The 27452-nt window shown below is 42.2% G+C and overlaps 4 protein-coding genes and 1 non-coding gene across 5 annotated transcripts in view; 2 read left to right on the plus strand and 3 right to left on the minus strand.

Annotated features, from left to right (window-relative positions):
- Window positions 1-417: 417 nt before the first annotated feature.
- Window positions 418-499, plus strand: trnas-aga (transfer RNA serine (anticodon AGA)). The gene has a single exon. It is a non-coding gene; the product is annotated as a tRNA-Ser (tRNA).
- A 1027-nt stretch (window positions 500-1526) lies between these two features.
- LOC128754163 (nucleolar protein 11-like) lies at window positions 1527-8025 on the minus strand. The gene is made up of 18 exons (XM_053856581.1): window positions 7872-8025; window positions 7039-7152; window positions 6859-6915; window positions 6412-6560; window positions 6129-6186; window positions 5910-6051; window positions 5590-5790; window positions 5410-5486; window positions 4954-5077; window positions 4771-4862; window positions 3933-3998; window positions 3667-3851; window positions 3421-3546; window positions 3081-3332; window positions 2876-2954; window positions 2719-2811; window positions 2457-2564; window positions 1527-1874 (listed from the first exon to the last, which is right to left on the minus strand). The coding sequence occupies exons 1-18, from the start codon at window positions 8016-8018 to the stop codon at window positions 1761-1763; spliced, it is 2184 nt and encodes a 727-aa protein (XP_053712556.1). The 5' UTR covers window positions 8019-8025; the 3' UTR covers window positions 1527-1760.
- Window positions 8026-8677: 652 nt separating this feature from the next.
- Window positions 8678-11759, minus strand: LOC128754487 (beta-2-glycoprotein 1-like). Its single transcript, XM_053857142.1, has 8 exons — window positions 11611-11759; window positions 10893-11069; window positions 10468-10564; window positions 10314-10390; window positions 9763-9951; window positions 9235-9414; window positions 8973-9170; window positions 8678-8858 (listed from the first exon to the last, which is right to left on the minus strand). The coding sequence occupies exons 1-8, from the start codon at window positions 11681-11683 to the stop codon at window positions 8797-8799; spliced, it is 1053 nt and encodes a 350-aa protein (XP_053713117.1). The 5' UTR covers window positions 11684-11759; the 3' UTR covers window positions 8678-8796.
- A 3350-nt stretch (window positions 11760-15109) lies between these two features.
- On the minus strand, window positions 15110-18483 carry LOC128753482 (beta-2-glycoprotein 1-like). Its single transcript, XM_053855221.1, has 8 exons — window positions 18376-18483; window positions 17361-17540; window positions 17092-17188; window positions 16789-16865; window positions 16351-16536; window positions 16104-16283; window positions 15369-15566; window positions 15110-15286 (listed from the first exon to the last, which is right to left on the minus strand). The coding sequence occupies exons 1-8, from the start codon at window positions 18446-18448 to the stop codon at window positions 15207-15209; spliced, it is 1071 nt and encodes a 356-aa protein (XP_053711196.1). The 5' UTR covers window positions 18449-18483; the 3' UTR covers window positions 15110-15206.
- Window positions 18484-20813: 2330 nt separating this feature from the next.
- The window catches only part of LOC128753481 (protein kinase C alpha type-like), a 91572-nt gene continuing 84933 nt past the window's right edge, over window positions 20814-27452 (plus strand). Inside the window, exon 1 of the mRNA XM_053855220.1 lies at window positions 20814-21123. Within this exon, the coding sequence (XP_053711195.1) occupies window positions 20957-21123 (167 nt within the window). The 5' untranslated portion in view covers window positions 20814-20956. The remainder of the gene's footprint in view (window positions 21124-27452) is intronic.

Consider the following 27452-nt stretch of genomic DNA (forward strand, 5'->3'; position numbering starts at 1 on the left):
GTTCCTTTTCCGTTTTTAACTGCGGCAACATGCCTGAAGTTAACACATGGTCACGTGTCTTATTATTCCAAGTTAGAATCAAAAACCATGCTAGAATTACGCGAATACACAACAGACGTGGTCTTTATAGCATTTCGATCCGTCCAATGCACCATTTGACCACAAAGACACGTCTAATCTCACCATTCTTCTGACCAAACTATGGCCTTCGCCTCACAGTAAAGACAAGGGTGGTATTACCACTAACCCCTTTTCGGAACTGCGACTGAAGATCTTTCTAGCGTCGCAACTTATGCCTGATTCGAACCAAAGCGCTTTATAGAAAAAAATCATATACCTGTACTATACAAAGACGCTGAACTAAACACGACCACTGACTACGTTTATAAACGACACTCGATACCCTATGTATCGCAGGTTGTCGTGGCCGAGTGGTTAAGGCGATGGACTAGAAATCCATTGGGATCTTCCCGCGCAGGTTCGAATCCTGCCGACAACGAACTTTTCGATTTTTTTTTTCCTCATTGCATGGGACAGATTCAGCTTCAATGAGCTGCACCGATTTATAAAAGCTTGCGTAATAATTATGTGGACTAGAATCTATATTTAAACCAAGTGATGACGGCAACGGCACAAATATATACACAAACGTAGTTTAAATAACAGAAGTCTTCAAACTATGTTCAGCTATTAATATATGCAGTCATATGTAGTCAAGCCCAAAATGATTCATACCCCCATATGAATAATATGGGTAAAAATGCATCTCTTATGTTCATTGAACTAAAAAGTGACATGTCTAAAATTGTCTCAATAATCAATAGAAAAGTCTTCATTGGCTATTAGAACTATCAAACATAAATTGCCGACTAACTTTTTGGATGTCACCTCAGGTATTTTTGCCCAGTCATCTTTAGCAATGAGCTTCAACTCTTTCAGGTTGGAGGGTCTCCGTGTCATTACCCATGATCTTTAGCTCCCTCCACAGCTTCTCAATTGGATTGGAGCTCAATTGGTCAGGTCTCAGGCTGGGCCATCGCAAATTTTTGTCCACCAGCCATTTCTTTACCAGTATTGTGGTGTGTTTTGGGTCATTGGAAATGCCCACTGGTGCCTGGGGGAAATTTCAATTTCTGGTTCATCTGACTATACAAGAGTGGACGAGAAATGCTGCCACAGGCAGAGACCAGGTTCACCTGAATGGCCTGGAGGTGATCCCCTCTTTCACCTGTCTCACTCACCCTGGCCAGCACAGGTGTCACTCTTGGCTTCCTCTGGCACTGACGCTCTAAGGTTTTCCATTGAGCAGATCATCTAGGATTTTTGTTTTTTAATGTTAGCACCTTATAGCCTTTTCCTTACTTGTGTGCAGCTACAGGTCCTCGGTGATGTCCTTTGTCTTAGCCATCCATCCACAAACAGAGTGCAGACAGCAATCGATCAGGGTAAATGGAATGCTTCACAATAGCTTGGACTGTTTGTAATGATCAAGAATTAAGAAGACCAAGTCAACAAAATGGACAGCATTACTTGTTGAAGTTATTTATAATAGGGGTGAAATGAACCCCGACAAGTCACTCTCAAATGGAACAGAACTTTTTAATATATAAAATCATCCACCAATGGCAGTTCATAAACGTACAAAACTTTTCAACAGCTTCTGTTCAAATGTTTCGCCTCGTTGCAAAACAGATTCAGGTGGCAAAAATAGAAACAGTATCCTCATGAAATTGAATCGATTGCTCAACATGCTCGACAATTCAGAACAGCTCAATAATTTCAATGGAATACAGTCCGGCATCCTTATTTGTCTTCATTTTATCAAGCTCTTTGAGGCTGCTTTCAATCTTGCCCAGCTCGGAATACAATTTCACCTGCGGAAAAATAAAACACTATCAAGATCAAACAACTTTCTGTTCAACAAGTTTGACATTCAAACATCTAAGCAGAACATTTTAAAGTGAATGAGCAAACAAACTAAATAACACATTCACTGAAATACAAATTCAACTAAAATAATTTTAGAAATACTAGATTTATGGAGCGCTTGGTTTAGAAAAGATGAGAGCCATTGAATTGGTAGTTCAAGTCCAAATTATTTACAGTAGACATTGCCCTCTGGTGGCCTCTGAAAATCAGGACAATAATATAAAACCATCACTACTTCCAAGTCCTCGCAATTCCTCCCAAAAAAAGTGATTTTTTTGTAGACAATGTTTGTAACGTCTGCATATAAACACTTGAGTTTCTGACACTTAGGTGTTGCTAGTGGTCCAATGTTTTGAGAATTGTTGCGGCCTTCACAGTCAATAGGAGCTGATATTCTACATGATCTACGAATCACTGCATGATGCTTTTAATTCACATTTTGAAGAGCACTCCGACTATCTTTGGTTGTATTACTTCCCAACTGGCCCGTCTCATTAACAGAGTCAACAGAAAGATGAGGGGCGCACCTGGGACTGAACGTAGCTTTTGAGGCGTATGAGAAGGTCTTTGACTTCTGGGCTCATCACCAGAACTGTGAAATGGGAGTCCAACAGCAAACACACCCAATCCATGATCTATGCAGAAAAATAAGACCAGAGGTTTTGGCATATCAACAATTGGGAAATGAAGCGAGTCAGATAGATGCACCAGTTTGTATCAAAAGACAACATGATCAGACTATAAACCATGGAAAACACATCCCTCGATCCTTCACATGTTCCTACAGACCTGTGGCAGGGTGGGTGACCTAAATCCTAGATCTTGGGGCACAGCATCCTGAGAGTACCTCAGATAGAGGAACTGGAGATACTGGAGAAAAAGCTGTTTGGAAGAGAATGAGTAAATACTAATAATACTGAAAAATCAATTACATTACTCAACTTACAATGACATGTTGAGATGAGAGGTCTTTTAAATGAGGGAGGAGGAAACTGTCACTGTATGCTGTCATCAGGATCTCATTTCTGAGCGGACTGAGTGAAAGAAACATGTTCTGAAAAAGGTCCTGCATCCAAAATCAAATTAAAAGGCCTTGCTGGAGAGGGCATAACACAATGACGTAACCACATTTTAAACATTGAGAAGGATACAACAGAGCAGCTTTGTGTATTCCCACTGGACACACTGGTTTCTGAAAACACAAAGACTTGCTGTTGTCATCTACTTGTGAGGTCTTCCGGTCAGAGTCCGCTGCGCTGTTTTGATCCATGGAGTCCTCAACAGTCGTCACGCTAAAACCATTCTGCAGATCAGCCTGGTCCGGCTCCAAGGAGGTCAGCGATTCCATGAAAGAGATGCTCCCTTCATCCAGGTTTGCCTGCTTGGCCTCGGTGTCCGACATGCTGCAGAGCAGGTTCAGGAGAGACCATTTCTGAATTAGCCACACACACAAACTGAAACTCGGTGTTCTGGAAACACTCCACACTTTACCCAATGAAGGCTCTGAGACAGGTGCAGGTGACGGCTTCTGGTATATCTTGGAAAAACTGCAGGCAGAGTTGACAGAGGAAGTAATCTTTCTTCTCCAGAGCCAGCAGCACGAGGTTCGGACAGCCACTGCAGGAGGCCACAACAAACAGAAATCAATCCAAGACAAGCTCAGAAGCTGCTGCTGTATGCCTGTGATGCAACATGATTTTCACAGGAAACCATTCAGGCAGAAATTCTCAGACAGACCTGTGGAAGAGACACTGTGTGCGTACGAGCTGCGCCAGCGTGCCAGCAGGGTAGAAGGACGACTCGTCCAAACTACGAGACACTATAGATGATGCCAGCTGTCCCACTGAAGACTGCAAATCCTGGATGTATGCTCTGGAAAGGAAACCATCTACTGCTTTCTGCACCTCCTCCACAGAAGCCGACTGCAGTGACAAAGGAGATTTTAGAAGTTCCGATTCAACAATATTTCATTTCATTTCATTTCAGTGAGCCACTGTCTTCACCTTGGTGAGCTCCAGAATCTGATCCAGCGTTAATCTGGCCGCCGACTGACTTTTGCGTTGCGTTCTCTGCAAAAGATTAGTGATGATATAGTGTAATGTTTTGAAATAACTTTGGAAATAGGCATTAATCACCACTAGGGAAATAAAACTTTCCCATGGGAGAAAAGACCAGGCATCACGATGAACATGACTCTTCATAGATGACAGCTTTGAATAAGATACAACATATTCTATTTTAAGTGGCATCTCATTAAATTGGAAGATTTTCCAACAACATCTTTCAGGAAAAGAAAAGCATTTTAAAGATTTTAGGATTAACTTTATACTTAGTTGGTGTCATATGGAGAAACAAATCATATGCTGGGAGATATTATTATTAGGCTGATGATGATGATGATGATGATTGACAGAGGCTTTCTGATCACAATTACAATCACAATTAAAAAGCCTAAAGTCTGAAACCAGGATGAAGTTGAACCTGTACACATCAGCATCACATCAGCAAACATCAGGGAGGAAGCGCTCCAGTGATGAACAAACTCTTTGGTTTGTTCATCACTTCATTCTGTGCAGACAGCAACGCTTTTTGTTTTTCAATCATAAACTTGAACTCTCCACCCATCAGATCACACATGACCAATCCCTGCAGCGCTAGACTGAATGTAGATTCAGTTTCGTTCGGATTCACACAATTTAGAAAATTCAAAAGAAGATTCAATGCATCCTGCCTTTCCACTGATGCTTCTGGCTTAACTAGTAGTGACATGAATAAATAATGTTAGCATATGAATACTCTACATTTATATTACAATGTAATCAGAGCATTCTTTAGCGTTACCGTTTCACGTGTCTGTATAGCTATTGGTGGTGGAGTCACTTCTCCATGAAGAATGGTGTTCCATGACGGAATAGAGGCCGGAGCTTTAGATCCTAAAGAAAACATATCGATGAGACTGAACACACAAGGGGCAGCAGTGGAAAAAGGCGGAGTATTGCTTGTTTGGACAGGATTTAAATTTACCTTCTGTCTTGGCCTGACTTAATTTCCCCAGTGCCGATGCCAGGGAGGACTTGGTGCACTCGTACGGGATCACCGACAGGGTTTTACCATGAGGAATGAAGAACTTGTTGGAATAACTCCACAACTTTATGAGAAAAAAAATGCTGTTGAAAATAAGATGCATATGGAACACAATCAAAGTGTACACTTGTATACTGCTGTTGAGACAATGAGAAGGGATAGGTAGCCTTTTCACAGTCACAAGCAGAATCATCGCTCTACCACGGTTATACTGTCCTCCATCAGCACTCAAGAACTGGGAGGAGAGGGAACCTTGGCCAAGAAAATTACAAAACAGGACATTCTTTTCAGCAAAACAGATTCAAACAACAGACCAAGCTGGTTGGGGATGTGATCTGTTTTGGATGCAAAATGCTAAACCGATAAGACCTGATAAATGGTAAGACCTTTCTATACCTGCCCATAGATTTTTCCGGCCATTTCTTTTCCAGCTTGAAGTGTCTGGAAATTTGTGTTCCAAATGCAGAGAAAGTCTGGCAGGGAATGACAATTCAATTCATCGGATTACACAGAGCATTACATGAGAAAATAAGACACTTGAACAATGGCAAAGGTAGGAATACATTCACAATTTACCCTTTCCAGCTCCTGCAGAGGGGTGTGGTACGCCAACTACAGCGATGTGAGCTTCGTCCAGGATCTTAACTGATGCTGCCTCCAAAAAACCCTCATTGACGGGAAGCTTTAGAAGCAAATTCCGGGGAAGAGCATGAGTGGCTTCATCGGATCCCTGACTCCGCACAGGGATGACGCTCTGATACAGATTACCATTTGGATCTACACCACAGAAACAGAATGTGTTGAGTGAATGGATAAAGTTACATTTACGTGTGTTGGATAACAATATCTGATGGACATTATAAAGCCTGGCTGCTTATATAGAACATGGTACTCACATAGACAAAGAAGGTAAACGTGCTGATCCTTGCAGCAGGCTGAAAAGCTGAGCGGAGAAAGCCCTGGCTCCTCTCTCTCCAGCCTGTACCGCTGAAGATCATTGAGATTCAGTCTCTGTAGGTAGACAAAATGATCTCCCTTCTGTGGAAAGACATAGATGCACAAAGACGATATTTAAACAAATACAGTAAGTAATGAAGTGATAAGTAAATAGCTACCTGCTCAGTCGTGAAGATGACAAACTGTTGTGTCTCAGCTACTATGTTGGTGCTCCACCTGAGAGGAAATAAATATGAAAAAAGAAGAAAGGCACAGATAATGGACAGGAGAAAGAGTCAGAGAGTGTCCTACAATTACAAATTTAATATTGTTTAGCATTATGCATTGTACATGCACTGCGATAGAAATCCTTGTTTACACTTATATTGTCTTATTCTTACAAATTAGCACAGAACCAACAATTCCAGATCGACACTGACTGTTTTGTTGAGTGTTGCCAACCTGATGGTCTCCTCCGGAGTGAAGACGTCTTCTATGGTCTGTTGAGGTGCAGTTAGGAGAGCATCAAGTAGTCTTACGGCTCCATTTTGGAATAGGACAACTGGCTCCATTCCACAACCACAATGGAGGCGCCAGATATCAGAAGACACCTGCAAAATTTAAAATATTTAATTCAGCAGAAATTACACAAGCGGAAGCTGGGAGTGTGTGTCTTGTGAAGATATGTATCTTGACTAAAATCAAGATTTATTTTCTTGAGTAAGTATGATACGAATGTAAAATTAGATGATTATACAGCGTAGTTCCGACCGCTGTAAATAGTAATGATGCCGAGTAGAAGATTCTACTATCTTCTTAAACAGCCTGCCAATATAATAATGAAATAAGTCACATTCATGATTAGACTTAATTTATAGCACCCAAAAACATGTTTTCATTCACACTTACTGTTGCTTTAAAAGTCTTATCAAGGAGCATGTCTTCATCCTTCCATATCCTGATAACCTTTAAAACAGACAATGGTTATTTAGATCAGATTCTTTAGATTCTAATACGTAATAAAATGTATTCCAATTTAGCCAAGAAAATAACATTAGTTCTTTTTTTCATTTACTAATAAAGACTAACCTTTTTGTCTGTAACAGCCACATATTCCTTGGACTCTGAGTTGTAAACTGCTGGACAAGTTAAACTCTGCCCTTGCTTCACAGTCCAGCTGCCAAGAGGTTTCTGGTCTGACACCTTCAAGAGAAACAAAAACAAGCACTTGATAAACATCACTGGGCACTTGGTCTCACAGATCATGGTATAAATACTGCGCTGCTGTGGAAATTAAGATCAGGCATCAGCAGAAATTTGTGTCCATGTGAGCTCATGGAAATACAAGTTTTATTTTTTCATGTCAGCCCAAAATCAAACAAAAACACTACATGTAATCTAATCTTAACTAATAGGAATCTGAGCAGTGATGATCAACAACTCCAATTGACATTAGCTTGTCATCCTTTTAGTGTCCTAAATATTTACACAATTGTTTTTGTCATATGAACCATTTACCATTGTCTGCATGTTCAATAGGCGAACAGATGAGCTAACAAAGGCGAAACAATATACCAGATGAAATCGCGCAAATTGCATTGCGTGGTCACGTGCAAAGAAGTAACTCATATGGTGAGCAACACAACATTAGCGATCGCTCTTATTTCGGTAGTTTTTTTCGCTAATGCTAGCTAGCGCGTCTGTGCAATTACACATACACACTTTTAAAAGGTTAACCTGAATCCATACAGTGAAATGTGTTCTAGCAGACTTTAGGCTCCGCGTGTGTGTTGGTCCTAATCATAATGCACGAGAATGTTTATTATTATCAAGACTGAACCAACTCGCTAACACGAGTCGTTAAGGTGGTAGTGGTCTGTGGCCCCTGTCAGGAGACTCAGGTAAAACCGGAGACACGGTACCTTGTAGAGGGTGACAGATCGAGTCGAGTCAGTGACGATAACATGATCGTTGTCTCGCTCTATTTCAATCCCCTGAATGCCAGAAAGTGACTGACTACGAGATGGAACAAGTCCACACAACGTGTAGCCTTCGTACAAGGCCGCCATGCTGGACGTGAAGAGAGCGTCGATTCGCGAATCTCGCGATATTACGAAAAGACTCGGAGCCCGTGCTACTGTACTGGTCTGACCGAACGGACTCATTGTTATTACAAATGTTCAAAACTGCTCTCTCCATTCGTTTCATTGTACCAGTCAAATGTATCATTACAATAAGTGTGTAAAATATTTAATACATAGGAAAGTGATCAACCCATTCATGCTCGGAACGTGAAATTCTAAAATATATCAACACATTTGAAATAAATATAGAATATCAATGATCAATATCCTGTTTTAAAAAAATGAAATCCAAGAAATGCCGAGTTACCTATTGTAACGTCAGTTCCACGAATGCGAACGTTTCATTGTTGATTTCACAGTGAACGAAAGATGACTTTAACGTAGTCCTGAAGAACGTTTCCCCTCAGAAACGCGCATGCGCTGCTGAACTCCCCACGCCGCTACAGATGTTAGGTTACTTTGGTCACTTGATGGCGCTCTATGCCGGAAGGTCATCTTTGCAGCATTTCATGCATCACAATTAACATATTAACATAACATATATATATAATTTTTTTATTTCTTCTTTTTTTTTTCTAAATGCGATACAGCTCATAGCTAGACAGAGTAGATGAGTCAGATATAACCAGGGATCAGTTCCACATAATATTTAATCAATGAACATGTGTAAGGAAAACAGTACAAATAAATCTTCCATAAATCCTCAGGTTAGATCTATTTTATTGCAATCCAATATCAACAAAAGAAGTGATGTCCTGTTTCTTCAGCATTGTTGGATTTCAGATGGGAGGGATGCTTGGAAATGGTATTGCATTATACTGGGTTCTAGAACAGAGCAAGATCAGACGATTAGTTAATACAGACACGTCATGTCAGGCTTGTCTTATGTGCATTGTAAATAACTTATTGGGGAAGCCATGCTGTTAACAGAAGGTTCACCTCGGAAGCAGCCAGGAATGATGAGAGTCCCATCAATGCACTGACTTGGAACTGCATATCCACACTTCCTGGCCTGGTCCATGCAGTACACCGACACTAGGTCCATGTGCGCCACCATGTTGGGCTTCAGATCTTCAATCCAGATCTTTTTTTCTTTATATAATATCCGTCCTCTTGCGATTCCAACTTCGCAAGGAGCTGCAAGGAATGCGTTGAGAAGGCATCAATATTTGTGGACAGAGCCATCAACAACAACTGCTACCTTTGCAGGATGGCTTTTGTGACCATTGTCCGTTTTTCTGGCACGTAATCCGGTGGCTGCCTTCCAGGACATAATCCCCAAAGCAGTCGTACCCTACCGTATCCATGAAGAAATAGTCTTTGATGTCGTTGTCCAGCACATATCCTTTGTCAATGGGCGGTGGAGGAGGGCAGGTCACCACTGTCAAGTCAGGATTGAGGTCTTCATTAAGTAGGCATTTGCCATCATTCGTCTTTATAAATCAACAATTATCCATCTAAGGATAGTTAGATATAATCTGGCTCAAGATTCATTTGTATTTTAATATTCGAGGGCAATTATAGACAACCACTGACACTCTCAAAAAAATGTAGTCATCATTTACTGTATGTTTTTGGAAAGAAGGAGGAATGGGAGAAGGAAATTCCCAAATCCTTCCTGTCTGTTCACAAGTCTCAGCAGTGAAAACAGAAGTGAAATGAACTTGCATCTAATAACACTTTATTATACAGCTAAAAACACTCCCCACACAACTCTTTAGCAGCATACCTCGACATTCGGGGGTCTCAGTCCAGAACCCCTGGGCAGTGCAGTGTGCTTTTGTGTTACCAAAGACAGCATATGGAGGCAAACATTGGTACGTAACCCTGGTGCCATATGGAGTTACGTCATCTTTGACCGCTCTGTCGTAAATGATCATCCCGAACCGTGGAATTGGGGCGAGCCCACAGGACACGGCTACAAGAAGAGACACAAGTTGAATTTTTTTCGCTAGATCATAGAATACTCCAGGTTTCCTGTTGTTAACAGTAGTATTTGGTGGTTTGAGCATGCAGAAATGGGATCACTATGAAACCAACAAGGGGTCTGAATGTTCTGTAGTTGTACAACATTTCAGTCAATGATTTTCTCCCTATCATTTCACTTAAAGGAAATAAAGGAGTATTTACTGAATGATTTAGCTCAGCAAATGAGGCATTCTTGCTTTTACAAGACAATACATTTACTTTCCTAATGCAGGAAAAACGCAAAACAACAACGTTCAGATCTTTCATGCTGCTCTTCATTATGTGTTACATAGGTACTACTGAATTACTTACGCTTGCACTCAGGTACAGATGTGCTCCAGGATCCATTAGCCAGACAAACTGCACCGTCGTCTCCAAGTAAAATGTGCCTGCACAACCATTGATATTCAATAACCAGCTTGTTTACAGGTTTCCCTCACTAAACCACTTCTAAGATCTTCTTTACCCTTCATTGCAGGTGTAGTTCACTGTACTTTGGTATGTGTTACCCTCATAGTACACATGTCCGTTCGACAAGTCCCCATGATAAGGACATACAATGGCTATAAGAGAGAATATTGCATGGGTTACGTCAGAAACATTGCTTTTGGCACAATCCAGGAGGGGCCCAAACTGAGGGGTTCCTCAAATTGGACTCAAATGTCCAACCTCTTGATACCATGCTCTTTTAATGTACATTGACAGCTTATATGACATTTCATGCATGTTTAGCTATGTTATACTAGCAGCACCATGTATGTAAAAACTGGATAGCATTTGTTAAATTGGTAATTCGAAAAAAAAAATGTTTTTTTATTTGTTTATTTAAAGGGTATTTTTACACTGCTGGATTATTTTAAACTTCTTTTTGGTGCAACAAATCAGACCCACGCCTGCATTGGAGTTTAGTCTTAGACCATGTTCCAGAGGCACTGCAGACGATGCGACGAGGACCCAGCACTTGGGTGTATCCCGTTTTGCAGGACAGAACCAGCCCTGCTCCGGGAATGAAAAACCTCTGCGGCGCCTCCACCTCGGCATTAAGTGGAATCTCTGGCTGCTCACATACTGTTGAGGAAAAACACTGGTTGAAAAACAGGGTGAGAGAGAGTTCCGTCTCAGAAAATGAGGACACTGCGGTAAAATCTGACCGACTTGACCAGCTTTTAGAAGATTATCGATAGTCGAAATGATCCACAAATCAAAAACAATGCATAAAACCATAAAGATGACCCTCTAGTTAGATCATTAAAAACAAGTCAGAGCAGAGCCACTTCGGTCTGAGTATACGGCTGGGAACATAGCACATTACATTTTCAAATGTATTCCTATTCAACGTATTAGAGAGTTAAAGTCCAATGGTGAACAGACTGTGTATCTTGCTCATGTTTCAGTGGGAGTGAGATGACCCACACTAAAACAAGGCTGTGTTATTGGAAACCTTGAGCATTTCGGGTACCGATCAGAGCGAGCCTTATTTACTCATACCTGCAATGGTCAATCCAAACAACTATGCCTGTATGCTGTGACACAACAAGCCGATTTTCAGACGTCAATCTGAAGTGTGTTCTGCTTAAAATACTATCTCATAGTCAAATGAAGCCATTACCGTTATGTTCATAATCCTGAGCTGAAACAAGTAGAAAGACACAGAAGTGCTGGATCAACCCCCAAAACTCCATGTTGAAATGTCCGTATGCTCCTTGCCTATTGGCAGTCTTTTAGTCTTTGTATTTTCGGTTGCTGCTGTTTGTACTTTTGCAACAGGCAGCAGATAAGAATGGTATTAAATATTGCAACATCTAACAGGAAATGAAGCATTGCAACATTCAACTTCTGCCACAGATTTCTCAGAAGGGAACAATCTTTAAGCACAAATCCCCTTTCAAACTGAAACATAGAGGAAGAGACGTTTTCTTTGCCACTTTCTATGCCTATGTAGTATAGATAGTTTCGCATAAGCGTTTCAATGCGGTAAAACCCCTTCAAATGCATGCAATTATTCTGCTTTTTTTCTTGTGATTTTTTTTAAAACACATTTTTAAATAGAAACTTTCTTGACATTGAGTTTGCTAGTAGTCTCGTATTTAGTGACAAGAATCACTAACACCCCTGGCCTTTTAATTCAACTTTCCTGCCTTCATTTGGTCAGAGGACAACAATGCTGCCACCAGCTATCACACCCAAAAACGCAACGCTACATTTTACGTCTCTGTAGCCTACATCTCTGGGCAACAGTGCCGATATGGCATTTAATGTAAAGGCCGTACAACTAAAGGGCTCTGGGTGCCACTTTGAACATGATTAGGAAAATGCCAAGCTTTTGTGTTCTGCCTCTTCTGAATAAGTTCACCGTCCACTCACATGTAAGCAGAGCAAATGAGTGAGACAGTTGGTAACAAGTCTAGCTTCTTTTGTATTTGACCTCTGCCCATGAGGGTATGTTTTTCCTCCTTCTCAAAAATTCAGATTTCAGTAACATGGAAGCAAATTTACATGAAGAAAATGATTTCTGCATCATGAAGTTTACCTGAGTTAAATTATATTTCATGGAAAATAAAATAAAAGACGTATCACGCTAAAAAACAACTAAAGAAAAAGCAGTGTAAAAAGTAGTGAAAATAAATTCAGTTGGTAGGGATTATGATCCTGTGCCAGTGCAATGACAGAGCTCTGTACTGGGAGAGCGGCAGTTACCAATGGCAGCGTTTGTATTGTCCTAATACATGAAATACCTCTCAATTACTGGCATTAGTTGACATTTCAGAGCAGTTATCTCAGCATCTCACTGGCTGAATCATTGTGCGAGTTCCTTAAGTCCTTGAGGGTGCAGCTGACTTTTTTTTTGCACTGAATGTTTTTATATTGAATTTTATTAATCTCAATACATTACACATTTTATGAATTTGTATTTTCACCTTCACCTTCACCTTCTTCTACCGCTTATCCGGGGTCGGGTTGCGGAGGCAGCATTCGGAGCAGGGAAGCCCAAACTTCCCGGTCCGCACAAACCTCCTCCAGCTCCTCCCGGGGGATCCCGAGGCATTCCCAGGCCAGACCGGAGACATAATCTCTCCAGCGAGTCCTGGGTCTTCCCCGGGGTCTCCTCCCGGTAGGACATGCCCGGAACACCTCCCCAGGGAGGCGTCCAGGGGAGCATCCGGATCAGATGCCCGAGCCACCTCAACTGGTTCCTCTGGATGTGGAGGAGCAGCGGCTCCACCCCAAGCTCCTCCCGGATGACCGAACTCCTCACCCTATCTCTAAGGGTGCGCCCAGCCACCCTGCGGAGGAAACTAATCTCAGCCGCTTGTATCCGCGATCTCATCCTTTCGGTCATTACCCAAAGCTCATGACCATAGGTGAGGGTGGGAACGTAGATCGATCGGTAAATTGAGAGCTTCGTCTTGTGAGTCAGCTCCCTCTTCATCATGATGGTCCGATACAGCGACCGCATCACTGCTGCCGCTGCACCAACCCGTCTATCAATCTCACGCTCCCCTTTTCCCTCACTCGAGAACAAGACCCCGAGATACTTAAACGCCACCACTTGGGGCAAGAACTCTCCACCGACCTGGAGAGAGCAAACCACCTTATTCCGGTCGAGAACCATGGCCTCAGACTTGGAGGTGCTGATCCTTATCCTGGCCGCTTCACACTCGGCTGCGAACCGCCCCATTGCATGCTGAAGGTCCCGGTCCGATGAGGCCAGCGGAACAACATCGTCCGCAAATAGCAGAGATGAAATTCTGTGGTTCCCGAACCGGATCCCCTCCGACCCCTGGCTACGCCTAGAAATTCTGTCCATAAAAGTGATGAACAGAACCGGTGACAAAGGGCAGCCCTGGCGGAGACCAACATGCACCGGGAACAGGTCTGATTCACTGCCGGCAATGCGAACCATGCTCCTGCTCTGGTCATACAGGGACCGGACAGCCCCTAGCAGAGGGCCCCGTACTCCATATTCCCGGAGCACCCCCCACAGGACATCGCGAGGGACACAGTCGAACGCCTTCTCCAAATCCACAAAGCATATGTGGACTGGTTGGGCGAACTCCCATGAACCCTCGAGCACCCGATGGAGGGTATAGAGCTGGTCCAGTGTTCCACAACCGGGACGAAAACCACACTGTTCCTCCTGGATCTGAGGTTCGACTATTGGCCGAAGTCTCCTCTCTAGTACCCTGGAATAGACCTTTCCAGGGAGGCTGAGGAGTGTGATCCCCCTGTAGTTGGAACACACCCTCCGGTCCCCCTTCTTAAACAGGGGGACCACCACCCCGGTCTGCCAATCCAGAGGCACTGTCCTCGACTGCCACGCGATGTTGCAGAGACGTGTCAGCCACGACAGCCCTACAACATCCAGGGATTTCAGATACTCAGGACGGATCTCGTCCACCCCCGGGGCCCTACCACCGAGGAGCTTACGAACAACCTCGGTGACTTCGGCCCGGGTGATGAGAGAGTCGTCTGAGTCCTCAGTCCCTGCTTCCTGAATGGAAGACGTGACGGCGGGATTGAGGAGACCCTCGAAGTATTCTTTCCACCGCCCGACAACATCACCAGTCGAGGTCAGCAGTCTCCCCCCCGCGCTGTAAACAGTACTGGTGAGGCACTGCTTCCCCCTTCTGAGGCGATGGACGGTTTGTCAGAATTTCTTCGAGGCTGACCAATAGTCCTCCTCCATGGCCTCTCCGAACTCCTCCCAGACCCGAGTTTTTGCATCCAAGACTGCACGGCAAGTGGCACGCTTGGCCTGCCGGTACACGTCTGCTGCCTCTTTTTGTATTTTTTTCATTGAAATTTTCCTGGAAATTAGTTGTAATGTTTAACAGGTATTCATTTGCTTCATACGAACAAGGAACTGATGTTTCAAATTTGGATTCTGCTGAGTATTCGATTTGAATCAGGTTTACGCCCATGTCTTCCTCATTTAACTGAAATGTGAGCATCAAGATTTGGCTGTTGCTTCACCAGCTCGCTGACATTTGCTTTTACTAACAACTGTGGGACTCAGTGAACCATGTTGCTTCTGGGATGTCGTCGCCACCAGCTTAAATACATTCAGTAAGATTGTTCATCAAAATGTATGCGACAGTACCTTCTTAGATAGTTTAACTTCCTTTATTACTTTCACAGTCACAGAAAATTCACAACATTTGAATTGAGTCAATCGATAGCAGATCCAGGGTGCATGAAGAGTTTTTATACGGCGGTCGACTGACACATCGCAATCTCTGATGGAAGGGATTTAGGTCTCAGGGTGTACTCCACTTTTCCAGGTTCTGAAAAAGAAAAAGAAAAAAAGTAATATGGAAAAAATAGACCTGGAAAACCTCAGCGTTCTCAACCGTTTTTAGCACTCACCTTCAAAGCATTGTGGGATGGGCAGAGTCCCATCTTGGCATGTGCTGGCCACAGGATAGCCACACCTGTCTTCTTTGTTCATGCAGTAGAAGACCACATGTTCCCCATGAAGAACTCTGTTGGGTTTCAAGTCTGCGATCCAGAGCTTCTTAGAGTTGTAGAAAATCCGACCACGTTTGATGTTGACCTTGCAGGGTGCTGAGGGGGAATGACCGTGATTTCAGTGATCACTATATCAACTTTGAACCAGACCAAACAGAACAGACAACAAGCCAGTTCCTGCGATAAGCATTTCATTCCTTGATTTATTTTGGAAAAATGACCACTGTTTATTTTGCAGTAAGGAATAAAAGTGCCTTTCTATATGACTGTCAGACTATAACTATGTATTTTGTATTGACTTTGATCTCACCCCCTCATTGGTCTGTATATGCGGTGGTCTTGATTCGGTCTTGTCATGGTCTTGACTACAGGAATGAAATATCCAACACGGCTTGTCAGTCCACCCCAACTGACAAATTTATTTTTAGGTTTGTTTTACCATGACTATTTTCATGCTGCTGTCCCTCAAATCACAAGCCCTAACTGTGGGGTGCGTACCAATCCCATGAGAGGGAGAATGTCTCGGTCAGCCTGACTAGCCTTTCTTCCCCTTTGTTCAACAATGAAATCATTCCTCTATTGTTCGCCCTGGTAATGTCCTGCTCTACAGTTACAGAGTCTCGATGTATTCACCTCTGCAGACCGGTGGAGCAGACCAATTTCCTGTGTTTGTGCACAACCTTTCAGCCTCCCCATCCAGAACGTAGTTCTCGTTGCAGCCATACTTCACCGTCTCCTTGTAGCTGTGCGTTCTCATCACCGCAAAGGTAATGAATCCATTTGGAATGTTTGTTGGGATTGGACAGCTCACCTCTGCAACGTTGATCTGACATCATTCACCGGTACATTTCAATGGTGCGGGAAAATGAAACCGGCTGACCTCGGCAGACTGGAGGCTCAGGTACAGTTCCATCGGCCCTGCAGGATCCTCTTTCGAAGCTCGGGGCCTTTGGTGGGTTGCATTCGTACGTCCAGCTTTGCCCATAAATAGTGTGGCTTCCGGTGACTGTCTTGTCATGGGTTATTTTTCCGTCTCTTGGGGGCGCCGGCAGCGGACAGTTCACCGCTTTAGCAGGCAGAATCATAGCGGTAATTTAGTCTTCGCACATCCTTAACATCCTTCTAACCTTAACATAGTTATTGTTGAGTTTTAAACTGCACTGCTAGTAATGGCTCGGTTTCATGACACAGTATAGTGGGGTAGATGAGGTGTCATGAAACAGTGTCCTGATTTTCAGATGCCACTAGATGGCACTGTCTCTGAAATCTTTGGACTTGAACAACTAATTCAATGAAACCTCAAATCACTTCTGACTACCTTTGCAGAGCGGCGGGGTGTGACTCCAAGTTCCATCATGTTGGCAATGACTTTCATTGGCTCCTTGCATTACATATCTGAAAAGACATTACGGACATTAAATCACGACATTTCCTGTTTCTGTCAGGCTCTTACTGGGAGTCTGCTTTCAAAAAAAAAAACTCTGCACAGCCTTGGTGGTTCATCCACGCTCACTTATCTGACACCACTGGTGAAACAAACCTTGGTGCAAATAGCACAGTGAAAAAACAAATGAGGGATAAATGGCATTGAACATCGTGTTTTGCTTTTCTTGCTTCTTACCCGTCATCACAGGTGAAATTGAGAATGCTCTTGAAGGGGGCTTCCGTCCTCCCCATTGCTAAGGGCTGCAGGGGTCGAGGGATGGCACACATTTTTGCTGAGGTGAAGATAAAACAATTCACTTCTAGTATCACAAGATATTAAATTAAACATGTCAAGCATCAAGTAGCACCAACATCCTCGCACCAGAGAGATGAATTGTTTATCAGACTGCCTTTGGACAAGTATAACAATAATCAAAACCTTATTTTTTTGGAGCTAATACTGACGTGTGCAGAGCAGATCTGATGCTGTCCAGTCTCCTGTGCCGGTGCAAGTGATCCTCCGAGGTGTTGTGGTGGAGGGGAGGTACCCCTGTTCACATGTGAGGGTCACCTCCTCCCCGACCTCATACACTCGCTTCAGTCTCACCTCATCGATGCCATCTGTGATAGGAGGGCGACCACACACTGGAGACAGAGAGAAAAATGTAGACTGTCAAAAAGCCTTCACTTTTTAGTCGTTTGTGATGTGCATAAATGAAAATTACTGGTTTGTTTTGTATTTGTTTCATTCCTGAGGATTTGGCGTGTTTATTTGGATTCATTTGAAAATGTAGGTTTGGTAGATTCATTCATATACAATCTTTCTTTACCAGAGAACATTTCTTGGGCCTATAAACCCAGCAGCACCCTGTTACAACGTGATCCATCCATGATGAAAAAGAGTAAATGAGATTGATGGAAAGAAATTTTCAGGATAGAAGTAGAATAAATGTTTGCAGATTCAACTTAAATTTGATCGTTCTTGTGTCAAATATTAAATTGTGTTGAATTATTTTTAGACATTGATTCATATTAGTCTCCATTACATCATAGATGTGTTTAAATTTGTCTTTCCATTAATCCAATAAACAGGAGATAGGAGCACCATAATACAGAAATAAAATAAACATGAAAACATTGAAAGATATTTCCGTACTTAGTTCAGTATAATTTAAGTTTCTGGGACAGTTAAATGACTTTTTTTCAATCACTAGCATTGAAGAAATCCAATATTTCAGAGGATTACAGGGGTCAGCATATTTTATGCTGTCGGAATGTGAAGTTATTCCAATAAAACTAGAGTTCTGCAAAAGGACCACAAGTTCACTCCACGAGTGGCCTCAAGCTGGAATCCAACAAGTGATCTTTCTGCGCTAACCATTACCTCACATACCTGTTCTGATAGAATTACATTCGCTTTTAAACTCGATGCCAAGACAGCAGCAAAGGAAAAGGAAAGGAAAGCGGCCCTCTTCTTTACCTTTCTTGGATGTCACGCTCCCGTACAAAGCCACTTGGCTTATGAGCAGCAAAGCCAGTTTCAACGCTGTCATGTTGAAAGTGAAGTCTCCACACTGCCCTCAGTACTGAAGCCAGATAAATAATGATCTGCTCGGGGAATCATCCAATCAGGAGTCTGACTGAAACAGTATTGATTTGGTGCAAAGATCATAGTTGCTCTATTTACCAAAAGTTCAACATCAGGCTGCAGCTGACAAGTCACAGCAGAATATATGGGCTCATAATATCATTGCAGATGGGTGCTCGCGTCCATGTCAACTCCTTGAAGGGTCATGGCGAGATTTGACTGTATCATTAGTCAATGTCTAGCTATGAATATAAGTGTGTAATGACATTTTACTGTCAGAAATTGATTATGATCGTGGACTTTTACTCTCAACAAAGCTCTCTGATACCTGCTGAGCTCTGTGGACCTCAAGCTGCTTGTGACCTTTCACACGGCTGAACGTGAAACCCTGGTATCATTCACATCCAGATTTTCCTTGTCCAGGATCCGTTGTTTTCATACTGGAGACAAACTAGACATCGCATGAGCTGAATTGTTGGATAGAATAAACTATGTTTTATGCACAGCTTCTCTGCTGAAGACCTAAAATGTTCTGACAAGCTGAAATCACAGTTGTCCTCCAGGCACACTGCCTGTGCAGCAGTGAAGCAAAACATTATTATATCATTTATCATAAACCAGTGTCCACTGTTTCCTGGCTAACAAGATACTTTTAAAATAACCAGGCCATCTTTCTAAAATACTGTTTAAAAATACTTCTGAATCGACTATCGTTGTTACATTAGAACAAACAAGAAGTGTTCCATCCATCAGAAACAGAATCAACTAGGAACGTGTTTTGGAATTAACTGCTGACAGAAAAAATAAAATAAAATAAAATAAAATAATGAATTCAACAGTCTGACAGCCGAGGGAAAGAAGCTGTTCCTGTGACGGGAGGTTCTGGTCTGGATGGACCGTAGCCTCCTGCCAGAGGGAAGAGGAACAAACAGTCCATGTCCAGGATGAGAAGGGTCGGCTCTGATCCGACCTGCACGTCTCTGGGTCCTTAGATGCGGACTTAGATAGTGTTTTACTTTCCCCTGATCAAATCCCGTTCTATTTTTCTCCGTGGGTTATAACCATTATTATATTGCAGTCCAACTGAACCTTCCCTGCTCTCGTGCATGTTCCCAATAGTGATACTCGGCCTGGCCACTGGCTGGCGCCTGTGTCCTGGTTTTCTCACCCGGGACAGGGGCTGGGTCCTTCTCACCCACAGACCAGTGACATCAGACGGAGAACGAGGAAGCGAAGCCAATACACGCGAAAGTAAACAAACCACAACAACCAGGAAGTGATTTCAAAATAAATACATTAGCTACTACTAAGTGCCCTTAACTTAAAATTACAAATAAGAAACAATTCAAAATCAAACTTTGCATGAGGACAACAAGTTTATGGTAATTAATCATTAGACTGGAGAAAAGAAAAGAACAAAAAAAAAAAAATTTCATTTCAGGAACCCGGACTCATTGTGACAATTCTGAATCATTCTGAAACTAAAATTGAAACTATAAAGAAATTCTAGAATAGGATTGCAAGATTCACAAATAAGGCTGCAGATACATTCGCATTTTTGACACAAATTTAACAGGTGACCGATGAACAAAAGTTGTTTCATGACATAATAATAGTAAAATCCCTGTTGAGTTGAGGAGGCCAAGGTTAGTTTCAGTCAGTTAATCATTGAAAATATTGGTGACAAAAATGATAACTATTAATAGCATTTTAATATAATTGTGTTTCCGAACATAATCACATCATATACTGTGCTGTGGAATGCACTTAAATTTTCTTTTCTATTGTGTTCTATTTCCAGACACATATACTGTCTCTCTCTCTCTCTCTCTCTCTCTCTCTCTCGTGCAATATTAGAAATTGTGACCTGCATTAAGCATTTTTCTTACATGATATTATTGGGACCTTATTCCACAATTGTACTCCACACTTCATGCATATTGTCACATAACTAAAATGTAAATAAAGTGTGTTTGAAAAACAAAATCTCTGTTTATTTCTCTCTCTCTCTCGTATTAATATCACGAGCTTTCCAGTGTGTCTATTTTAATTCTAGTCTAGTTCTTATTAACATGCAAGAAGCAATGGAGGTTTGGAAGGCCATGATGTTTGCTGATGATATTGTGAATGTAGAGAGAAAGTGAGAGTGGAGTTTAATGGTAAACAAGAACACAAAGGAAAACGAGATACTGTCCAAAGGCAATTGCTACAAAATGTTGTAATTTGAAAGAGTTCAATTAAAAACAGAGCGAGCAACTTTTATTTTGAAGCTTTAGCGGAAGTGAGCCACGAGTTGGACCGCGGACATTGACGGTGCTTGGAGCTGTCAGTGGAGTCCACAGACAGGGGGAAGCCCTACGCCAGTGAGTACAGTGTCTCCGCCGTGGACCGCCGCCCCGACACACGGACGACTGGAAAACGCCCACAGACACCCAAGCAGCCTGTGAAGGACGCGTTGTAGTAGAATTAAAGCATGGCAGATGTTTCTTTGATCGATTCGCCAGACGGGGACGTTGCCAACAGGTTTGCTCGCAAAGGCGCTTTGAGGCAAAAGAACGTCCACGAAGTGAAGAACCACAAGTTCACGGCCCGGTTCTTCAAGCAGCCGACTTTCTGCAGCCACTGCACGGACTTCATCTGGTAAGAACACCGACCACCACCCACCGACTGCTGCTGCTGCTGCTGCCTGTTGCACAGCAAGAGAAGTTGAGAACACGCTGCTCCACGCTGTTACACAACTTTCCACTCCGCTCTGGCTTCCAAAATAATCACTGCTTTATTTCGTATTCATCACGTTTTGCTTCACTTAGAATGTAGCCACAACAGTTCCGTATGGGAGGAGTCAGTCACTGTTTTTCTACTTGGCAAACACCCTCAGTCAATTGAATGGAGCAGTAACGACGGAAGAATGTGAGACAGTTTCCAGGAATTGTAATTGTTTTTTCTCTGGTAGAGTTTTCAGTAAACTCTTCCAGAGGACTCATCCATTCATTTCTCTTTGCATAACCCCTTTATGAGAAGCCTGTCCCACCTGCCTGGGGGGGCAGGCATGGGGCACCCTGGATAGGTCCTACAGCTGATGGAATCTTCAAGTATGTTTAGGGGAAGGAATCACACTCAAGCCTACGGAGAACAAACTGTCTTTTATTTTGTCTCCGGTGATGAGAACACACTCCAACACGTAGACATGATGCAGCCAACAGCCAACTCACTATTGTGTTTCTGTTTTACTGTCTTGTGAAACATTCCACTCTCAGCAGGTTTTTAAGTTTACAAGTGATCTTGGGGGCAGGGAGTGAAGTCCTCCCTGCGTCACCGTAATTCAACTCATCGTGGGGTGTCCTTCAGAAATGAGTGAGGAATCTTCCTTCCTTTAAACCAAAGCGTTTCTTCTGGAGGACCATCTGAAACTGATGGTTTATACTCAGACCACTGCAAGGTTTATTAAGGTTACCTTCAGTGCCACGAAACCATTTCCATCTGAAAGCCATCCACCTGTTTTTAATGTCAAACACATGCGGCAGTGGAGAGAGTTGCAGACCTGTTTTTCCACTCCTGGCTCCATTTCTCTTGACAAAGTTTTTGGTTTCTGTGGAAAACATGGCGACGCTTCAACTGTGTCATCGTGATGGTGATCTATGACAGTGTTTACGTAAGGAAGTCTGTTGACACTCAGTATGACTCATTTGACTCAGAATTGTGAGTAGTAAAGCCACATACTGTTAGTTCACATTCAGTCCTTCACTGTCACTGACAGCGTGATCTCTGCCATAGCTCATGAGCCTGGCAGTTTTACAGCTTGGCCTGTGACCTACTACCTGATACCAATCCCAAACATTACTCTCCTCAGCAGAGGCTTCTGCTAAACCCGTCCTGGCACAACCGGATAGCAATCTTTGGCTGTGATTTAAGGAGAAAAAAAAACTGTTCCTCCAGTAGATCCCAGGGCATGGAGAAACACAAATGAACTTACATAAGATGTTCAATAAAATCCCCAAGTTTGTCATAACTTTGCTATTTCCTACTAAGTCACATTCATCCATCTTTCAGTGTGTGACAATGTAACAATGACTCTTGTAAGGTTGTCACGATACAAAAGTATAAGTTATGGTTACTTCCCCACAGATGTACTCTGCCACCGCTCAGTTTATTTTCCGTTTTTGTCATTGAATTTTATTGTAGAGGTGGCTGCAAATTCATTGGTTAAGTTGCATTGTCGACTTCTTTCACCTTTTTTCCTTCTTTCTAATGCTACTTCAGCAGTAAAACAAGGCACTTGGGCTCAAATCACTGCACTGAATTCAAGTGCTACCAAGAGGCTAAAAAAGGAGTATTAAACCAGTGGCTAGCGAAACCAAGGCTAATGGAGTTTATTGTTTTGGAAGAGAAGACGTGTTTGTTGTCATGACCAGAGCTTTCAGCAACTAATAGTCCCCCTCAACCCCAGACACTTGTTCCCCGGACATGTCGATGTAAAGAGGAGCAGTCTGTCTGAGAAAAAGGCAGAATTATGCTGTTTAAAAAGTGATGAGTGAAGTTTACACTGTGGGTTTGATCTGTACATTGAAAAGGGAATTAAAGTTATTTAGCTTATATGAAACCGTTTTTCAATTAAACACGAAAAGCGCTTTCTTTTGTTACTTATGTTTTCTATACAGCGTTGTAAAGTAATATTTGAATGGTCTGTGTAATTAAGTTTAAAAAAAGTGAAATTTTAGTTGTGAAAAAAAGAAAAGACAGTCAGTAAAAATAGCTGTTGGTGTGTTGGGACTTTCAAAAATATCGGCAATAGGTATCGGCCCCCAAAAAATCGGTGCATGAGTACAAGCCAGGAAAGCATGGAGACCTGTCGAAGGTTCTTTGGCCTTGCCCATAAAAGTGCATCTTATCTGTTCCTGTGTTTTGCTATTTTCAAAAACTGAAAATATAATATACAAATTAATGGAACCGTTTCAGGAGTCTGGACAAAGCCACAAGGAATGCTCGAAACAGAAACAATGCAGTTCACATGCCAGACCTGTTCATGTCACCGGTTTATGCTCTTGTAGGAAAGAAACACAAGATGTCATGACACATGCATGTAAAGAAACAAAAGCACAACCTTTTAGTTGTGGACCGGCCGGATATGAGAAAGTAGCATTCTCTTATTGGACCTGATTTCTCTGACACAGAACTTGTGTGGACGGAACCGACTCCATCTCAGTGTGGCCTTCACAGTAAACCTAAATTAACAACAGCGAAAAAGAGATAATATCAGAGAAACATGTCTTGTCCTGAGTCGTGGTCAAAAATGCCAGTCCTGTATTGTGTATCTTTTTTTTATATTGAGATTGAAATAAGTGGAAAGAATGTCCTTGAATTTCAACCAAGAAAGTAGCGTTTTTGTGGAGTCTGTAAAGTCAGGCCGTGCCCTTATCTGTTCACAATAGAACCCATCCTCAGTGTCGTGTAGACTTGCCTGCAGAACTGCAGCTCTCTCTGCGGGGTTCTATTTTCCTCTCACAGTCCTGAAAATATGAATATTCGGCCTCCCGTGGTCACATGCACCTCTTTGCACTGGATCATCAGTGATTGCTCTCAGTTCTCAATTTCACTCATTTACACTCGCTCTACATATCCTCTGCTCTCTTCGCCTTCTGCTCCTCTCATCAGCTAAGTGTTAGAGAAGAATATCAACCGGTTAGAGAGGCCGAACATGGATGACGCACTCAGTGGCTGGAAAAACTGTATGAATGTCCAGTGTGGGAATGGATCATCCGCCCATATCCATTTTTTAACTGCCTCACAAATCATACTCATAAACAGCTGAAATATTTGTTGACATAGTTACCGTTCCACTGCACTCATTTGCTAACATTGGCCAGCATGATGGATCTTTTTTGTCAAAGTATTGAGTAGTAGACTCTTCAGAAACGATCACCACTGGTCGTCCATCTTTTATTTAGTCCAGAAGAGAAGAATGCTTTGAGCATGAAAGATGTTGTGTTGGGCTTAAACCTGGCTTTGATCGTGAGGGCCCTGCAAAATTGAGAATCAGAACAAAACAATAAACTTGTGCAAACATTAGTCAGTAAAGTACTCTCTCAAGTACAGCTCCCAATTTTTGGGTTCCCTGTGAAGGCTGGCCGCTTTTGCTAATACTGCTGCATGTGCAGTGTCTGACTAACTCATGCCTCTCATGTCTGTCCGCTCCCTGACCATTTCTCTGACCGCCACCTTTCCTTCCGAAGAAATAGTTTGGCTGATAGCCCTTATCTAGTCTATCTCATTGGGATAGTTAGGAGGGTTTTAGAAGAACGGGATTGGTCAGTTTTAAGGAGCAGTTGAGATTGTTGAAGATTGGCGGCTCCCGTGCCACATCCGGCATGCTTCCATCTGAGGCCTAAACTAAACTAAATTACCCAATATCGCCTAACTAGCAACTTGATCTGACACACACATTTAAAACTCCTCAAAAGTTTATTCATTGTAGAAAACTGTTTGAAAGAAGAGAACCAGGGCTTTACACTCACCTACCCTAGAGCACTTCTGCAGCAAACACACAGCACTCAAACCACTGTGGCCTCGCCTCATGGTCCATGGGATATGCAGGCTTCTCAGTACAATAACTCCTCACGGTTGGTGCCAATGAAAAATGGCAACCGTTCCTGAAAGCAGGACATGAGACAAAGTGTACAGATATTCTAAATGGTCGCTGTTTCAGTAATGTGTGGTTACTTTGAAAACAGAAGGCAATGTTGCAGCACAGTTATTGAATTTTTATTAGGTTAGAAAATGAGTTGGAAAATGATTTCATTCGAGTTAGACAGCTAGTTTAGGAGTGTGGTTTCACTTTTTTTTCTAGACAAGTCTCACTCACAACCACGCTGTGACTGCCGGTGTGAGTGAGAATACCACCAGTCTGCTCACTCCTGCCAAAACGCCTAGACATGCTCTTATCTATTGGCAGTTTTACTGAATAATAAAAGTTCAGGAATGAATGTTTTTAATATGGCAAGTAACTCAAAGTTAAGATTCATCATCTCGGTTGGCTTATTTACGCCATTTCAGAGTCCTTACCATCTTCGAAAGTTGATAAATCCAGTTTGTTTTTTTGTCTTTTTTTTCCTCTTCTATGTTTAAAAACCCACCGAAGCCAGGACTATGGCTGTGATGAAGATTCTGAATTTGTTGCGGAGTAGCAAGTCTTTGTTGGCCCGTCTCTTTTGATCAAACAGGTCCTCCGAATAACAGAGACATGATAGTGAGAGTGGACAAGAGAAGACGGAGAACATCCGACATTCCTGATTTAAGTGTAAACCTCTTGGAAGAGGAAGTGTTGAAGAAGTGTAGACAAGGAGTGACCTCTGCTCCCAGACTCTTATCTCCGTCTCTGGTGGTGAAGTAAAGTTGTTGACCTTATGGCTCTGTTTCTGTGTGGTGAGAACCTGTGATAGCAGAGAGAGCTGCTCTACTGGTCATGTAAGAAAACCTGAAAGACGGAACACATTCTAACCAGCATCTGGTACACATCTGTAGAATGGCTTTTTATGGAAGAAGAATGTTCAGTATTGTTTCTTGAAGATGTGAAATAGCTACACAATGGCAGGAGAGAACAAGAAAGGTAGAGAAGAGCCACTGTTGAGCCAGGGCCAGGTTTCCATGCAGTGCTACGGTACGACTGTGTAGCTGAGTGTCAGCGCTGGAGCTTCACTTCCTGCCATGGCACCTGCTGAAAGATAATGCTACATTATCAACGTTATTAATTAGGATTTGCCTAAATAATCTGTGAGCGTTTTGGTGGTGTGTATGTGTGTGTGAGCAACTAGATTTATGGCTTTCAAATCAGTGTTTGATGTTTCATGATGAAAGGTGAAAAGAACACTTGAGAAGGCATCAGCATTATTATTTACTCAAAACAGAACTAAAGGTAAAATTAAACATTCAAATAATGAGAGACACAAAAAGGAAAACAGTAAACAAGACAATCACATGCTCCACGTGCTTGTAAATTAAAAAAAAGTAAATATTTGTTTATTTTCAAAGCTTCAGAGGACTTTGGATCTTATTGACCTTGTTTTCCAAACAGTAGTGGTCGAGTTGGTTGTGACTTATTAGTCTCTGCTTCAGCCTTTTCTGTGAGAAAGCCAGAAGACAACATATTTGAATTATCAGTTCAATACAGTCAGGTAAATGTTGAACGGGAGCTTTGCTAACCTCCTGGAATTTGTCATGATGACCAGGGTCCCTGTTACTGTCAGTGCGTTTGGTGGGTGGAGTCGTATCCAGATGCAGCGTTTGCGTATCAATACTTTTCAGACTATCAATATTTTTTTACCACCTAAACATTTATGTTGCAATGTAGTGCAACATTACACTAGCACTACACCAGCAACCCTTATGGCCAATGTCAGAACTGAACCTGGCTCCCAAATCACTGAAGAAAGGGTCCCGATCTAGTTTCACTTTAAATTACACTTTTCTCCGTGGTCCTTCAAGCACATACTGGACTGAACAGCAATACAGAGATTTGTTGACCACAACAGCCCGACATAACAGATACTGTCAAGAATATTCTTTAGCATAACCTGTGAGGGTCTGAAAGGTTCACAAACATGTTAAAAGCATAGCATTACTACCCACGCTTGCTGTTTTAATCTTCCTTTAGGTTATATTTAGAACACATTTGCCATTAATTGCTAGTTGACTCAGTTTTAGTGTGATGAATTGAGATTAAAAATGTAATCTACCTTGTTTAGATTTTCAAAACATTCCTCTCTCAATTCTTGAAATTCAAAATAGGCATCCATGGTAGATTTTTTTTTCTCTTGAAGACCAATGAAAGGTTTCAGGGATTTGATCAAGGAGACATTTCTCAAGAGGCTTAAATGAAATCAGTCATCAAGTTTTTTCATGCCACAAGTCACAATTTCCATCATAAATGTAAGTTTGTCAAATGTAGCCTATTAATTTATAATATTTTCTTCTTC

Source organism: Synchiropus splendidus, chromosome 2 (assembly GCF_027744825.2).
Source record: "Synchiropus splendidus isolate RoL2022-P1 chromosome 2, RoL_Sspl_1.0, whole genome shotgun sequence".
NCBI lineage: Eukaryota > Metazoa > Chordata > Actinopteri > Syngnathiformes > Callionymidae > Synchiropus > Synchiropus splendidus.

Coding starts and splice junctions, on each gene's coding strand:
- LOC128754163 (XM_053856581.1), bottom strand. CDS start 8,018: ATGGCGGCCTTGTACGAAGGCTACACGTTGTGTGGACTTGTTCCATCT. Junction 5,078..5,409: donor CCGGAAAAATCTATGGGCAG/GTATAGAAAGGT, acceptor TTTCTCATAAAG/TTGTGGAGTTATTCCAACAA. Junction 1,875..2,456: donor AAAGCTACGTTCAGTCCCAG/GTGCGCCCCTCA, acceptor ATTTTTCCGCAG/GTGAAATTGTATTCCGAGCT.
- LOC128754487 (XM_053857142.1), bottom strand. CDS start 11,683: ATGGAGTTTTGGGGGTTGATCCAGCACTTCTGTGTCTTTCTACTTGTT. Junction 11,070..11,610: donor TCAGGATTATGAACATAACG/GTAATGGCTTCA, acceptor TTTCCTCAACAG/TATGTGAGCAGCCAGAGATT. Junction 9,171..9,234: donor ACAAAAGCCATCCTGCAAAG/GTAGCAGTTGTT, acceptor CATTCCTTGCAG/CTCCTTGCGAAGTTGGAATC.
- LOC128753482 (XM_053855221.1), bottom strand. CDS start 18,448: ATGACAGCGTTGAAACTGGCTTTGCTGCTCATAAGCCAAGTGGCTTTG. Junction 17,189..17,360: donor ATCAGATCTGCTCTGCACAC/GTCAGTATTAGC, acceptor TCTTCACCTCAG/CAAAAATGTGTGCCATCCCT. Junction 15,567..16,103: donor TGCTCCACCGGTCTGCAGAG/GTGAATACATCG, acceptor ATTCCCCCTCAG/CACCCTGCAAGGTCAACATC.